This window comes from Pelmatolapia mariae, linkage group LG8 (assembly GCF_036321145.2).
Source record: "Pelmatolapia mariae isolate MD_Pm_ZW linkage group LG8, Pm_UMD_F_2, whole genome shotgun sequence".
NCBI classification, from domain to species: domain Eukaryota; kingdom Metazoa; phylum Chordata; class Actinopteri; order Cichliformes; family Cichlidae; genus Pelmatolapia; species Pelmatolapia mariae.
Genome location: NC_086234.1, coordinates 15,084,183 through 15,101,791, shown reverse-complemented (window position 1 = coordinate 15,101,791; position 17,609 = coordinate 15,084,183). Strand labels below are relative to the sequence as shown.

Below are 17,609 nucleotides of genomic sequence, written 5' to 3'. Positions count from 1 at the left end.
TGCAGTTAGCTAAAGAAAAGCTATTTAGAGCTCATCTTTCTTTTCCGTGCTTTATTTTTCAACAATAGACAGGACATACAAAAGACATTGAACAATAAAAGGGGAAAAAAATACATAAATATTCAAATATGTGTGTGCATGTTGCATGTTTTAGGGCGGTGCTGTACGACTTCGCTTTCAATAGCTGATATTAGTGAGTGAGGGTAAAATAAATGGAATCACAAGTAAACAAATGCAGAACAAGATAAGAGGAAAGAGCAACAAAAAAACACAAATCAATCAAGTTAGTTACACAGTAAAGGTTTGTGTGTAAAAGACTTAAACTATCTCTTATTTTTATATTTTGCTGGGAAAATCAAGTGCTTTCCAGATGGTGGCTCCAAATCTGACGATATTTTCCGCATTTATAATTCTATCAGTTTTGAAAACATCCCCACCACTAGCCAAAATGCAGCTCTAAACTATAACAGAGTCTCCATCATCAACATGTTGATGATGAACTGAACCAGAAATTGGATTCATCTCTTTATCAGACCTATTGCCACTGATTTTGAGTCCAGTTGTTGTGTAATTTGGCATAGCTCAGCATTTTCTGGTTCTTTCCCTTCCTTAAGAATGGCTTCTTGACAGCCACCCTTCCACTGAGACCATTTCTGATGAGGCTTCAGTGAATAGTAGATGGATTCACTGAAGGGCCAGATGCATTTTTTAGGTCCTGTGCCAGGTCTTTGCTGAGTTTTTTCATTTTTATTAAGGACAGAACTTTAAGATACTGCTCACATCTGCTGTAGATATTTTTTTTAGACCTGCCATTTCTTTTTTGTCTCACATTTTCATAAAATTTTTAAGGATTCACTGCACACTGCCAAAATATGCCACGTTTTCAAATAATAGCTCTTCGGGAAACACATTGTCGGTGCAAAAAATTTGAACAAACGGTGTGTTTTTGTTACTAATTACAAACCTAAAGATTTAAAATCAGTTCTTTGGTAAGTTGTCTGTTATGTATAGACATAACACTGGCTCATCCCTTTGGGTCAGTGCTTTTTTATGCTTTAATGATCAAGGTTAAGTGTCTTTACGCACAAAAATCAGATGAGAGTAGCATGGCAGATCTTTACTTTGATTACACAAATATTATGTAGCAGTGGGTAATTGATAATAGGTATTGATTTGCAAATAACTGGACGTGAATAACTTATAATATTATACTTAAGTATATCCCTAACTAGGCAGCTCGTTCACTTACTCTTAACAATATTTTAATGAAGAAGAGTGCATGTCCAAAGTAATGTGTTGTTAAGAATCCTTATAACTCATTCCCCATATGTGACTATTAGGGGTGCAACGATACTCGTATCGATATTGAACCGTTCGATACAGTGCTTTCGGTTCGGTACGCATGTGTATCGAACAATACAAAATTTTTAATTTATTTTATCAACTTTTCTTCTGACGATGCTGTCTGTGTTGAGAGCTCAGTGGATCTGCGTTCGACTACTCCGCCTAGGCTGCACTGTCGAGCGCAGATCCACTGAGCGCAGCGCAAGCTAGCAAGACAGAAGCTTAGCTCGTTGCAACATGGCAAATTGAACCTCCCCCACCCTCATTCAGATCTGGCCTTTGGAACTGTTTTGGTCTTCATGTGAAGTATGACCCTGAAGGTAAGCGCGTCATGGACAAAAGTAAAACAGTATGTCGGATGTGCCACGCAATGCTCAATTACATGGGTGGGAACTAGTGCGTTAGCGCAGTTTGCTCGTTAACGTGTTGACGCTGTCCAGCCCCACGCACGGGGCGATCCGCGGTAGCTCGTTAACGGAGATTTGCCGTGTTGTGGCATTAATGTCATTTCAGATTAACGCTGACAGCACTAGTGGGAACACAACGAATATGACTGCACATTTACTCCGACATCATCCTAGTGCAAAGACAAGTGGAAGCAGACAAAAACAACAAGCACGCATGCTACAAACTTTACCCGAGTCATTTAGACAGCCGTTAGCACATGATTCTCCTTATGGGGACCTGATATGTTTAATATGCTGCTGAGAGTATACCCCAGAAGAAGCGTATAGTATAGCTTTTATTTTGGAAAGAGCCATTTCTCTGTAATAAACTCTCTTTTCCAAAGATGAGGGATTTCTCCATGAGATATTTATGTTTTTATTACTTTGTCGTTTCAGCAACATTAAATTTAAAAAACTGTACTTTTGAGTTAAAATATATATTTATAATTTTAATAAATGACAAATTAAAAAAGCATGAACATTTTTTGTATCGAAAAAATATCGAACCGTGACACCAAAGTATCGAACCGAACCGAACCGTGAATTTTGTGTATCGTTGCACCCCTAGTGACTATGTGTGGTCAATACAAACAATGACAGTAAGAAACATAGTTTTAAATAGCTCTATATAGCATTATTATAACTGACCTTCAGATCAATGTAATGACCTAGAAGGAGAGGTCAGAGGTCAGATGTTACATGATGTTTTAAATCTTTATACAGTACTTTCTATGTGTTAACACGCCACACTTGTAAGAATCACAATTTCTAAGTTTTAAACTTTTTTTTTTTCAGTTTTAGACTACTAACTGATTAAGTTGACCTTGAAGATCTTGGTGGATATAAGCCAGTTTTTTAATAAATTTTAAATTATTAACTTGACCTCACTCAAAATTAATTAAAATTAATTTAAAAAATTCAAATTTCTAGCATTTTTGGACAGTTGTGTCAAAATGTCTCAACCAGTCATCAAGCAGTGTTGTTAATCATAAAAGTAATCTATTACACATTACTTTTTACTTGTTTTAAAGAAGTTACTTATTTTACGTATTTACTATAGGAAGTTAGTTTTTAATCTTATATATTTTCTTATATATTTTCTGTATCTAATTAGAAGGACACATGGAAGATCTTTTTTAGTAGTAGTCTATTTAAAGTTTACCACAAATCCGATATCAGAGGTGATGAAAAACAGCCTTCAGATAACATCACAGAAAAATATTGTGGTTACTCTGATTCTGCTGTGTGGAGTGTGACGAGACATTACAGTCATGTTCATCTCTGCCTCTCTCACCCGTTGAAAATCAAGCTTTGGCTCTTTGGTTGGGCTTGGGTTAAAATCAGCTTATGCATCATTGTGAGTCTGGGGGTGTCTGGCTGCTAGCTTTGTGTTAGCGTCACAGATTGTATTACAAAAAAATAATTTATTTTGCTTTTGATGTGTTTGCAGCAGTGGCTTATTGTCTCTGGAACGAACAACCCAGTTTGCTCTCTACTGGCACAATGTTGTAAATTAATAGTGGCTATCTATGCTGTAAAGTGCAAATCTTTTAGACCGGTTGTCGGTTCAAATTGGGGTGTAAAAAACGTTTTAGTTCCATGAATTCAATAATTTTTTTATTTAAATATGTTTTTGAAAGATATGAAATGCTTTCTTTTTCTTGTTTTTATGACAGGTGTAATAATTTTTTTAAGTATTGTATATTGGTCTAAACTTCTTCTTTTTTTAATGTTACATAACTGCTTGGATGTATTTTAAATGGTTACAAACAGAAATTGCCACAAACCCTCTAAAAGCTGCATATCTAGGTTCATTCACTAACTGCAGAATTAACTTAAATCAGTGCTCTACAAATTAACGGTAACAAGACCCACGAAGTAGCACGGCGTAATTACGAACAAAAAGGAGTTATTGAAGAGTTCATGTTTCTCACAAAAGCTTTGTGTTGATATATAATCAGAAATAATCTAACATAATTCAACGACCAAGTTCAATGTTGAACTTGCAAATACATCATTTAATTCATTAAAGAAACATTCAGTAGGTCTCATGTTTTATCAGCAGTCATTCATAGCAGCGTGAACAGAACTGTAGCAGCGGATTTCTTTCAGCTCTTATCTTTACCTGGCACTTTACTGTTTGTGGTGTTACAGAGCACTGCAGCATTTACCAACAGTGGTACACAGTGGAGAAAAAAATCTCCAGGAAATGAATGCAGGCCAACTCTGCTATGTTCCATCTCCAACCTTTGACCGCTAGCACTGATAGGAAGGGTCCCTTACAACATATTTCCTCCTGCGTGAGTCTGGACCTCACTGTGTTCGCTTTATCCAGCTGAGTGTCATGTCAGCCACGTGGCAACGGCTTTGACATCAAGCTGATTGCATCAGTCACACAGTGTGTTGGCTACTGTGAAATGTTGACACCGGCGACCTGCCTCATACTACGCCGCTCCTGTATCCTTCAAACTACAGGAAGTCAGGAGATTTTAGAAAAGTGATTTTCTTCAGTGTGTGTTTTGGGTTCCTTGAAGGTAAAAAGAACACAGTATATAAAAAACGCACACTTTAGGTCAAAGTGTTCATGAGCAAGCCTCATGAAGACTCCCCAAAATCCATCCCTCCTGTATCTTTGTGTGTGTGTGTTATTCACACACACAGCTTGCCATCTGTGATGCATTGTGTAATTTTTATAATTTTAGCTGCAGACTCCAGAGAACTTGATTTTCTACACCCACCTACGCACACTCATAAACGCACAGTGGAAAAACACACACACACACACAAATTCTCTTACGGCAAGCACGTTCATTCACTCGCACTTACAATCACTCAGATGCTCTCTTGCTCGTTCTTGCACACACGTGCATAGCATACGCGTACACACATACAGCTAATTCTCTCTGCCTAGCTTTGCAATACTGTAGCAGCTAATCAGGCAGCCAGCCGTGGAAGCAGACAATAGGCCAGATGCTGGTGGCTTAGAGCAACATCCACAAACTCGTGTCTGACTCTGTACGCACACTGGATCAGAAAATCAGACTTTGTGACCCTGTGGGACTGAGATCTAATCACTTTGTTTCGTTCACTTGCAAATAAAAGGCGTAAACAGTCCGCGCCAGCAAATACCGAACCAGTTCTCAGGCTTTGGATAACATTTCTCATTCCTGATTTTTGTTTTTCCACAAAATCCTTTTTTTTTTTTTTTTTTTACAGTATACACTTCCAAAAGCCTGGTTGGCAACCTTTTGACCTTTGCTTTGAACTTTCTTGAAAATATCAGGCCAAAATGGGATTTTCTCTGCATGTGGGAATGTAGCCATCTGCTGCTGGCATGATTCTGATTGGATTTACACAGATGCAGAATATAAACTGGAACCATTTGTTGCACAGGTCTAATGTTTTGAAAAAAAGGAAAACAACAAAAACAACAAACTGAGCCAAATTCATGTTGCCCTCTAGTCAAGAGTGAAATACTCAATCCATAAATGCTACAGAGCAATAAGGGATTAAATCTCGCTTTTCCAAAACTGTTATTGGTGTGGGTGTTGAGCAGTGTGACTGCCGTGGAGCTGATAGGAGCTCGGTTAGGGCACCCACATAAAAAGAAATGTGAGGACAATAGAAAATGTGGAAAGATTAGCTGAATGAGAGCAGAAAATACAAATGGATTAGCTGAAGTCATGTCCAGCTTATTTTAGGTGCATGTTGTATTAAAGTGACAGCTCAACCCTAAAATCATTTTCACATTGTGATCTAGTCTGTCCACCGAGTGTGGTTTAGGTGTGAATTACCCGGTTTGACTGAGATCTTGAGCAGAACAGAACTGTCCTCATCTCATGGAAAAGTTCTGTATTTTTAAATCATGATCCATTTACTTTATTGTAGGAACTGTTTTCTTTCCATCTCTACATCCAATCTAAAGAAGCAGCAAGCCCAATAATGTTTCCATGCTGTCAGAGTAAATGGACCTCGTCAGGGGAAGATACAATGGCAGAAAAATCACCCTTTAAATTCTTTAATGCTCTTCACAGAGTTCTGACATACCTTCAAGTTTGAACCAAGCCTGGAAAAAATTAAATATGCAACATAACACAAGTGTAAAGTACATGGAAAGCTTTTATACACTTGTTTATAGCATCCTACGTTCTGACACTATAGCATTTAGAGACCCACTGACAGTTACATGAACAGATTTAAGTCTCCATACTATACAGGCAATCGGTTAAAGTTAAATCAAGTAATCAGGTTGTGATTAAAGTGCAGACTTTCAGCTTTAATTCAAGGGGTCTATCGAAAGTATTTAATTAACTGCTTAAGAATTACAGCCATTTTTGTAAGTTCTGGGATGAAATTACATCGTTTTAATTGAAGGATTGTTTTTATTAATTTAAAAATTCTTTGCAGTCAATGACTACCCAAGGTCAAGAATCCACAGACATCTCTGCAACTACCACTCAGACCAAACCTTTAACATACTTCATTCTTTTTCACATTGTAAAGGTGGTGATTGGCTATGCCATGTCTTGCTATTGTCTGGCAGGCTTTAGCTTCATGTGGTTGTAAGAAGGTCGGGAGCATCTTACAACTATATGGATGTGTGGACTAAGTGAAGAACCAACACTTCTGTGCATTAAAAATTGATTTCATAATCCTTTAGTAAGGGAGAGCCCAGTTCCAAATACATTTTAACTGGCTATTAAGAAACTGAGTCCTCCATATCAATATGGATCTCAACAAATTTCAACAAACATGTCCAAAATATGATGACAACTATCATTGTTTTTTTTCAGTTAGTGAATATGTACAGCCTGCAGGACTACCTGTGTACAAATGAGATCACACACTGACTCATCATTTACCATTTGGAGATCCACCAATGACCCAGTTTGGTTCATTTAGGTTCTGACACATAGCTACAAAAATACTATGGAGCGCTGGCAGTGACTGATGTTGGTATCTTGATGCTGCAGAAGACATTTCTCTGACTCATGTGACTACTGCCCCCTAGTGGCCACAGGAGGCAGGGGGATGGAGTGATAAAGGGTGAAACGATTGAAGGGAAGGGAAGAGTTGAAGACAGAGGGGAAAGTAGGGGGAAAGACTCGTCAGATGAAAGGAGACTTGAGTAATATGTCTGTGTGAACACTTCTGTTTGAGTCTGCAGTTTAATAATTAAAATCCTATCATTGAGTGAAAGAGAACAGTTAAGATACACTACCTTAGCATTCAGGGGCCATACTGTTAGGCTTATAAATGTGACATTTTCTATGTATTACCCAGCCTTTCTCCTCTGACCCCCCTCCATTTTTCACTCATTCTTTCTTCTTTCCCTTTTATCTCTTAAAACACCTCTACCTCCTTCTTCTCTCCCCCTCACCCATCTGCCATCCACGTGCCTTTTCCATTTGTTTATTACTTTGCTACTTAATGTAATGGGAGGGCGACTTCTCACCGGTTGACTGTAAGCAGAATGATTACACAGGGCAACATTTCTGCACAGCTCTCTAAATGAAGCCAAAGGACTTGGAGCACATTTGTTACTTTAATCACACTGGGACATATTGTTTTCAGAATGGCATTTGAAAAGATGTGCTTTTTGACCCACTGGCTCCCCGAGTTGCTTGCTGCAGGGCACGGAGCCTAAGTAGTGATACACAACACGTTTTTTTCGGTCGATGGAGTCAGGCAGCGCTCCCGGCAACAGGCAACAAAGAGAGACAAAAGGGGGAAAATCGATTCCAGTGTTTTCTGCTAACAAAATGTCTCCTGGCAACAAAATGCTCCTTTTGTGATTAAGGCAGCTTTGCCTAGGAAAGTCATTAGACGCCGCTTATCATTGGCATGAACCACAGTGTGGCCCTATGTGTTATCGCTGTAAGTGTCTGCGAATAAGCACTAGCCAAGTTCGTCAGTTTTGTCTGTAAGCAGCTTTCTCTCCTATCTTTACTTCTGATTGGCTGAAGCTGCACAGTGGATTCTGTTTGCTTATTAATATAGCTAACAATAAAAAAGAAGACTCCAAATAATAACTTAAAACTCAGTATCGGTTCAACTTGCTCTGCATATGTGCTTATTGATTGTAGCTTACGTGTAACATCCTGGTATTTTCCCCCCTCTCTCTGATTTTTTTTATCCAGGTACGACCTTCCTCAGTACGGCAGCCGCAGGAAGCTGATCTCGCCCTCTGGCCTCTATGATGAATATGGAGAAGTCGTTGTTGACGATGACGGCAGCTACTACTACAGCCCACAGGAGTCTGATGGAGAGGTAAATGCAGGAAAATATAAAATTAGAATACAAAGGGAAACGCTGGAGAGCAGATTATACAGGCTGGTAACAGAGTCCGTAATATTTTCACGATATTCTCAAAAACCAGAGAATAATGAACCTACAGTTGCACAGTTAGTTGGTGTAACTGTAGAGAATTGGTTAAAGGAATAGTTCAACACTTTGAGAAATGCTATACACTAGTGTGCTAAAGTGCAGTACTGCAATACTTAGATAATCTTTGGACATTGGCTGCTTTTTTACTCATGTTCAGTCCAGTGTTTGTATCTGATGATTTTCAGAGTAAAAGTTTTTTAACACCGACCTATAAATCATTCGAGCATAAATAATACACCTAACTCAAGGGATGAACTGGTGTAGTGTCCACGCAGAACTTAGCAACAAGCTCGTTTTAAATAGCATATTTAGCATATTTAGCTTCTTTGTTACCATCAAATTGTTTTCTTTGGTTTCCTCTGCCAAAAATGCCCAAATTACCCAGTTTTGTAGGCATAAACTAGTCATTTTGCACCAACAGTGTGATTCCCAAAGAGCTAAAATGTCTCAAGGGAACGGTGCCTGTCAAGAAGCCATTATTATGTAAGAAAATTGGGAGAAAAGCTTGAAGTAAATTTTCCTAGAACTAGATTGACAATTAGTGGCAACAGGACTTTTGGAGTGATGAATCCAAATTTGAAAATTTTGTTAAAGTTTTGGCTATTTGACCCTAAAATTAGATGATAGAGGGAGCCAGGGAGGAGAGGAGAAAGCTACAACAGCAAGCGTCTACAGTCATCTGTAAAACACCGTGGAGGTTCTGTCATGGGTTGCGGGTGCATTTCAGCCAGTGTTGTTGGGCAGTGGTCCCCAACCCCCGAGCCAGGGACCGTTACGGGTCCGTGAGTCGTTTGGTACCAGGCCGCGAGAGTCGAGGCTCGGGTGTGAAATTTTTGGTTTTCAGGGGTTTTATTGTTAATTCGGTTTCCCTGGGTCTTTTCCCGCGTTGTAGTTGTGTGTCTTATTTTGAAAGAAATATTTGTGTTACCATAGCGACCAGAGAGCATTAAGGGGGAGATGTTACTCTCAATGTTGTTGGCGCATTTCAGGAGGACGCTGCTAATAAAGTTACACAATTACACGGTGAATTTGCGTTTAGTATTATATTTACAATATACCACAGTTTTTCTCTTGGTTGTATTTTTTATTTGGGTGTATTTATCCGCCACACCTTAAAAGCCGGTCCGTGAAAATATTGTCTGACATTAAACCGGTCCGTGGCGCAAAAAAAGGCTGGGGACCGCTGGTGTTGGGGATCTTGTCAAAACAGAAAGTCAGAAAAGTCGGATTTAGATCCACTATTGAAATACCATTTGGAAGGATGTCTGATTGGCAGTAACTTCAATTTTCTGTATGACAAAGATTCCAAACACTCTGCCAGTGCAGTAAAAGTCATGGACTGGCCTCCCTAGAGCCTGGACCCTAACATTACAGAATCTGTGTGGGATCATTGTGACAGAGAACAGAACAAAGGGCAGCCAACATCCAAAGAAGAGCTTTGAAATATCCTCGACACAGCCTGGAGAACTATTCCTGAAGAAATAAGTTATAATAAAGCTTGCCTAAGAGAGTTCAGGCTGAAGAATAAAGGTGTTCATACCACATATTGACTTCTAAGATCATTAGAATCCCCCGTATTCCTGCATATGTTTGCACATGGAATAAATCAGCGCATCAGAAATGAAGGGTGGCTCAAGATTTACAGTGACTGAAAGCAGAAAGATTGAAACTGGGGGAATTAGCTAGAAAGAAAAACACTGTACAGCACTATCCTAAAAAGAAACCCTAATTCAGGCTCTTCTCATCTCATATGGCAATGTGTGTTTGGCCCATATTTGCGAGCGCGAAAAGTAACCCAGATTAGGCCTGAATGGGGATGCTATTTGGGATCTGTCTGTTAATCCTAAATGTTCAGCTATCCTTTTAAGGTTGCAGTACATCTTTTTTATTTTTGTTACAATGTACTACATAATGGAATGTGTTCATTTTATGTGACTATTCATATTGAAAGCGTGCTGTAAAGTTAGTATGTAGTGGTCTTTATGGTCAAATGTTAGTGTAATCTAACTTGTTTTTGGACTAATGTCATCATTGCACCAGGTGAGGAGAAAAGTTCAAGGAGACAAATTAGCTCCACACCCTTCCCACCTTCAGGCTCAACCTATTCCAGCCCCGAGAAAGACCCACGGACACATGAGAACTGAGGTTGACAAAAAACAAGAAGGTAGTACAACTGCTAACACTAAACCTAAGAGCTCGAGCGCGGCTACCAGGTTGAAGGCTTTGATGCAAGTGAGTACGACGCTGTCCTCTGCAGGGAAAAAGTCTGGACAGCCTCCTGCCATTCACCCTCCGTGGAACAAAGCCAGAATTGGACCGATAGAGGGGGGAGGCAGAGGAAGAGAAAAAGTGGAGGAGGGAAAAGTGGGAGGAGTGAGAATTGGGTTTGAGAATGGGGGAGCAGGGAAGAGGGAAAATAAAAGGGTAGGCAGAGATGAAGCAGTAGAAATAAGGAGGGAGAGGGGAGGAAGAGAAGAAGTAGAAACATGGGGGAGAAGCAACAGAGGTGGCGGCTCAAACAATGCAGTTGGAGGAGGAGGAGGAGGAGGCATCAGGCCAGAGCACAGGGGACGGCTCCCTGGACTGTTGTCCTCTGGCCAGTCTTTCAGCCGGGATGGCAGCATGGTCATAGATGGGAGTTATTTCCAGATGTCCACTGAAGCAAGCAAACCCCCAGCAATGGAACAAAAGCTGAGCGGGGCCCTCAGTCTTATCTCTCTAGCCAGAAGGCTCCAGGGACCAGCCAGGGTGGGAGGTGGACAGTGGAGCAACGGCGAAAGCTGGGACACAGGGAAGATGTATGGCTCCATAGGAGATATGAGCGTTTCTGCTTTAGTGTCTAAGGGAGCCACAGGAGAGGAGGGGAGGAGGTGGGAGTTAGGAGAGCCAAACAGCTCCGTTGAGGGATGGTGGAGAAAAGAACAAAGATTTCGCGGCGGTGTTCAAAGTGATTCGGAAACAGGAAGTGGCAGCAAAGAGTCTCTGTCGGAATTCAGTTTCTCAGACGCAAGCAGCCACAGGTTACGTGTCCCGGCAGAAACAGACGAGGCCGAGTATGACACAGAAACAGAAAAAACTGAGTCCGACTCAGGAAACGGAAAGGAAGAGGAAAGCCAAGATGAGCAGGGAGAGTGGTCTGAGTCTGAGACGGAAGATGAGAGGAAAAAAATAAGTAGAAAACCGGCAAAAAGAAACGTTAGTGATAGTTCTGTGAGCAGCAACAGCAGGAGTCATAAAAGCAGAAGCAGTAGAGGGAGCTTTAGAAGGGAAAGCAGCAGCAGACGGCGAGACAGGAGCGGCAAAGAGACTGATAGAAACAGCAGCAGGGACTCGGAAAGTTCTAGACATTCACGTTCAACCGTTTCTAGTTCCAGGCCCAAAACTTCCAGACGGCCTTCACGTGAAGCAACAGAGCCAGAGAGTGAAGAAGAGAGCGAGGAATCTGAAGAAGAAGAAGAGGTAAAAAGTGCTGGATTGGGAAAGCCGTCAACGAGCAGGCAAGCTTCCAGTCACACCCAGTCTGACATCAGCTCAGGCCCGACGGACAGCTCGGACGACTTGTCACCGATCATGGAGGACAGCGAAGAGGAGGAGGAGAAAAGCAGCGACCACGATGGGGAAGAAGGCGAAGATCCTGAAGATGAAGAGGAGGGGGATTTGGGAGTCAGCTGAGCCGAGATTAAATTCTTTGCCACTCAGTAAGGTCTGGGGTGAAAATGCTTGGATTGAGAGTGAAGTCATTACCTGAGTGGAATTTATAACTTTAATCTCTCTCTTTTTTGTGTGTTTTCTTGTTTGACGTGATTTACATCCACTGTAATTTAAAGTGTCGGCGTGTCCTCTGCTGCCCTCTCTGACTGTCTCTCTTTTTTTTTTCTTTCTTTCTTTGGCTTGTAACTTTAATCCCCCTTTTTCCCCCCCAGTCAGCCTTTCTCTCGTCTTCGTGAAGTGCTTGTCTGCTTTACATCTACAGTTTTTTCCCCCTGAGCCGACTTGTCTCGTTTTCCGACTGTGAAAGCTCCCACTTCCAGCTGATTGTTTCTCTCCTGCTGCTGCGGCTCAGAGATTATTTACTGACCTCTCTTTGTTGCACTTAAGGTTTACTCAAGCTTTTTTTCATTAGTCATTTCTCTTTCTTTGCTCATTCTTCTGCTAGCAGTCAGCTCTTCCAGCAGCGTTTACCAGCAGGAAGAAAAGATGCTTTCTTTGTAATGGAGAACATGTACTTTCTTCTATACAATGAAGGTTAAACAGAATTTAAAAAAATCTTTAAGGGTTACATGGTGTGTATGTGTGTGTGAACATGTAGCAGTGTTGACCCTGACCTACTATATTATATTTAAATAATTTAGTTTTGTGTTCTAAAAGATTACATCCAAGACCAACATGTGCTATATTTCCAAAATCGTTTCCTCATTTCAGTTTCTTTCATTTAAAAAACACACAAAAAACCTCATGATTAGATGATCCAAAGGCTGATTTGTTGAGTCACACTGCTGACATGTCTTTGTATTTGCAGTGAGTCAAAGTGTTTTTTTCATTGTTGCTCATTTTCTCACTTTAAAATTAAAAAACGTTTATTTTAACAGCAATTAAATGAAAATCTTACAAATGACATGGAAATGTTGGGTCTTCTGACCAGAGAAGGTTTGGTATGTCTTCAGCCTGGTGTGTAGATAGCCTTATTTCCCTATAAATACATATATCAACTGAAATACAACCCCAGTTCCATAAATGTTGGGCTGTTGTGTGAAGAATTTATTTTTTATTTAATTTTTTTTAGTCAGAGGAGAGCATTTTCTGGACATTTCTTGTCTGATACGTGAAGCTAGATGCCCAACAGTCCAGGGTCTTATTTGTCATAGTTTTCCTTTATGTGCCAAATGTTTCCCCGTTGGGGAAAACTCTGGATTGCAGGGAGGCAAGTTCAGCACCTCAACTCTTACAAACCCATATTCTTGTAATAGATGCAGTATGCGGTTTAGCATTGTCTTGCTGAAATATGTAAGGCCTTCCCTTAAAAAAACAACTCCATCTCAGATTTTCCTTCCTATTGTCACCTAGTGTGTGCTCATGGGTTATTGTGATTGTTTCTTTCTGATATTTTGAGTCTTTACTAGTGCTGTTAGCGTTGATCTCGTTAAAATGGCAAATCTCCGTTAGCGAGTTAACACGGATTGCCCCGTGCGTGGGGCTGCACGGCGCTAATGCGTTAGCGTGGTTAGCTTGTTACCGCATTAGCGCCGTTACCTTACAATATAAAGCGCTTTGAGGCGATAGTTGTTGTGAATTGGCGCTATATAAACAAAATTATACTGAACTGAATTGAATTGGCAATAAAGTTGTGTGGATGGGAACATATGTTGCTCTAACCTGCAAGGTGCCAGGGCACTAATGCACCCCCATACCATCAAGGATGCAGGTTTTTGAACTGAGCACTGATATCAAACCGGATGGTGATAGTCCTCTTTAGTCCCAATTATGTGGCCATCCAGTCCCACTTAATCTAATCAGTTACAAGATTTTCATCTAGCTGTTCCTTTTTTGAATCACTTACATTTCCAGGCTTTTGTTGCTGTCGTTCCAACTTTTTTGAGTTGCTCCCATCAAATTCAAAGCGAGCTAATTTATGTCTCAGTTTAAACCGTTTTTTTTTTTTAAATTCAATTTATTTTCTGTGTTCTATTATGAATAAAACATGGGTTTATGAGATTTGGATATCACTGCATTCTGTTTTGATTTACATTTGATACAGTGTAACAACTTTTTTGGAATCAGGGTTGTGGAATTCGTCCTTTGGCCAATTCCGGCTGTGAGAGAACTCTGAATGCAATGTAACCTAAATATAAATGCTATCAGTGTTCACAAATCATTTATTATTAGTTATAGATTTTACACAGCGTTTCTTAGGATGTCTTCCTAAAAGACTGTATTAACCCAGAAAGCCACTGTGCTGATATTGTAACACATCGTCTTCCTAGCCCATCACACAATGCTGTTCTGTCAGATACCGCTTCTGTCACAGAGAAACACACAAGGTGTCCTTTGGTGTAGCTGCCTTGATGCACTGGCAGCGGTAGCACTGGATGCTGAGAGATAACTGTCCTCTTTTAAAAAGCAACGCATAAATAAATCACAGTGTCTCTGTCAGCCAGCGGGCCATGTCCTGTTTGGAAGCTTTGTACTTTGCACTTTTTGTTTTGCTTGATTTTCACTCGCCGAATAGTTCTTGCTGTTGCTTTTACCTCCTGCTTATTTTCAGACATCGTAAACTATTTAAGTTAAAACAAGGTCGTCATTTACAAGCGCCCATACTGTACATAATGAGTTGGGAGTGGGACCTCTCTCGGTTTTGCCCCAGTATTGCCACCGAATGCATCACAGCAGGGATGCAATTGGATACCTTGTGCTTCTCTGCAAGACACCAGCAGCTTTGACACCTTGGGAATGAGACCCAAGTGGTTGTTACAACTTGTAGTAACACCTCTGTTAGTTGTGGGAATAACTGTTTGTTAAATGGATGCTAATATCATTACCGGTAAGTCTCTGATGCTAGCAAAGGAAGCTGTTTAATGTCGTGAAGGGCTTTAATCCTAGTTTGTATGCCTAAATCTAACCAAACCTTGGAAATGAAGCTTAAAATAAATCAAGAATACTTATGTGGGTCAAACATAGTCAGTCTTTATGTTTGAAAAAGATTAGATCATGGAGATACGCCATCACCCTGTCAACTTTTTATACATCCTTGCAAAGCTGCTGGTGCAACTAAAAGTACTTATTTCCCAAGGGTTTGCTACAGCAGATGGGTAAACAGACTTGATTTGGTACAGTTCTTCCTGAGAAAGCCCTCCTATTTATCCAGGCTTGGGGACTGGGAGAGGAAGTACACTAGCTTTTGACACCCCCTGAGGCTGGGTTTGTATCTCCTCCTGATCTCAAACCAGAGACTTTTTGCATGTAAGGTAAATGTGTTCAATGTCGACACCACAGAGGCACTCACTGCTAGGGAGAGAAGGAAGAAGGAGTGCATTATTCTCCAAAATGCCTTTAATTTCAGTTTTAAACTTTCGATGGCCTTTTGTGAGTAGATGTGTGAGCTGTGTGAAGTTCCCCAGTGCACACCACAATACATTATCAGGGTAACTACTCAGTACAGTTCACCGAAGGAGTTTTGAGGCATTATCGAAAAAGCACTTTGCAGCAGACAGCAGATGTTCAATTTTTGTGCTTTGTATCATCACTTTTACGATTCATTTCTCTTGCCTCAATGAAACTCCCAAGGTCAGCAGTTTAAAGTCACATTATTGATGTGTTTCTCTCAGCAGGGCAGCAGAAAACGTCGGGTCAAGTTGGTGTTTGACCGAGAGTACGAGACCAGCTCCACGGGTGAGGAAAGCGCGCCAGAAACCCAACGTGGGCGCTTGTCCTCCACCCACAACAGCCAAGTCAACGTTAACGGGAGCATCTATGTGGCCCAGAATGGCTCCATCATCCGCACCCGACGCTCAGTAAACACCACAGGGCCCACGCAAACCACTACTACGAATAACAATCTCAAACTCCCCTCTCCTATCTTCAGCTCAAGGCTGGCAAAGCACTTTAAAAAACTAGACAAAATGGCTGCCACACTGGAAGAAAGAGTTCCCCTGAACAGCTTCAGAACGACGCCGGACGGCGGGTGCAACACACTCCGCACCTTCCAGAGCTCGGGAACGGTTGCCACCACGACAACCACGTCCTCTTTCTCCAACCCGGACAGCAAAACGCTGAATGTGTTCAACACGCGACAATCCAGCGTTTCTTTAGGGTCAACCAGCACCAGCAACGCAGGCCCGGAATGCGCGGCGTCGAAATCGAACCTGCTCAAAGCGGCACAGGAAGGCACGGAGCAGCCCCAGAGCACAGCGGAGAGAAACGAGTCGGAAGAAGGCGAGAGAGAGTCCAAGGTAGACGGCAGTAACGACGACACAGACGGACTCGTCATCAGAGAGCCGCTGGAGTGCCCGAGTGACAGAACGCAGTCGGACGAGGAGGAGTTATGGATGGGGCCGTGGAACAGCCTTCACATACCCATGACCAAACTCTGACTGAACGCTACGCCACTGCGCTCGTTCCATATTGCCAAGATCACTGAAACATTCAGACATGATTTCTGTTCATTAGTTGTGGAACTAACAGGGATGCTCCAGGTCAATTAATAGAAATCTAATTACATGATTTGCTACTCTGTTGTCTGTGATGGAAGATTCCTCACATATCAGCTAGTAGAACTTAATTTATTTTATTTACATTCAGAGAAGTCATGGAACTATATTTGAAGCAAAAACATACAAATTCATTGGCGTTTAATTGGTTATATGGATTACTTATTAAATGTCACTTTTTTGTACCTTCTCCACTGAAACTGACCTGATTTCAGAGCTGCAACACCTTTAGAAAACTGGACCTAGACTGAGAGGACTTATATTTCTACTTTGATAGCAGAGGTAAAGGTGCGTGAACTTTTTAATGGCCCTTTAAGCGACTGGTGTCTGTATGGAACTGAGTGACTCATTCAGTATTACGACTACTGATGCAACTCATCTTGAATTTGCCTGACATGTTTCATTAACACATGAAGTCGTGTATTGTTCACACTTGCCTTTTTATCCTTGTAAAGTTGCTTAGCAGACTTTATCCAAATAAAATTCCAGCCATTGAAATGTGGTTTCGCTAACTTGATGATATGCTGCTAAACCCCAAGCTGCAACCTTGAAGGCTGAAAAACAGGAGCCAAGGTTCAACTTCAACACCCTTCTTTTTAAATTGGTTGGTTTCCTGTCACGGACTCGGCTTTTAAGTATAGTCCGCAAATTTTCAATAGAGTTGAGGCTTTGGGAAGGCTATTTCAGAAGATTAATGTTAGCCTGCTTTATTCATTCCAAAATTAGTTAAGTGTGTTTGGTATCATGGTCCTGTTGGAACAAGATTTAACTATCTAGCTGCTGATTTTAGGTGAAGTGAAGACTTTGGAGGGACTACACCTTCTGCAGTGTACCAGTAGGACGGGCAGCAACACACCGTTGGTCCAGTGTGCTCAGGTTTGAAAACCTTTGACATATATTTGTTTCCTTGGAGCCATTCAAGGAGCAGACTTGATGAAACAGGTTTCAGATCCGCAAGATTTTCATATTAAAATATGGAATTTAATTGTATTGAAGGCCAAATAAAAATCAACAATACTTTAACATTTTTGACAATTAGGTTCAATAAGCTCACAGTGGCGTTGTCTACTCTTCTCTTCTCTAAGCAAACTGCATAAGGATTAAAGCACATACTCTGTTTTCCTTAAAAGCTCCGTCTTAACTAATTTTACAAGGATTTTCATCACCGCTGTTGTACGGGCAACCGGCCTGGAAGCATTTAGGGTTTTTGGATAACCGAAATTCGGAA

The 17,609-nt window shown here is 41.0% G+C and overlaps 1 protein-coding gene across 1 annotated transcript in view; it reads left to right on the top strand.

Moving 5' to 3' along the window:
- LOC134633885 (protocadherin-15-like) overlaps nt 1–16,864 on the top strand; it is a 230,463-nt gene extending 213,599 nt beyond the window's left edge. The window contains exons 39-40 of the mRNA XM_063483036.1: nt 7,931–8,060; nt 15,500–16,864. Of these exons, the coding sequence (XP_063339106.1) occupies nt 7,931–8,060; nt 15,500–16,264 (895 nt within the window). The 3' untranslated portion in view covers nt 16,265–16,864. The remainder of the gene's footprint in view (nt 1–7,930; nt 8,061–15,499) is intronic.
- The last annotated feature ends 745 nt before the right edge of the window (nt 16,865–17,609 follow it).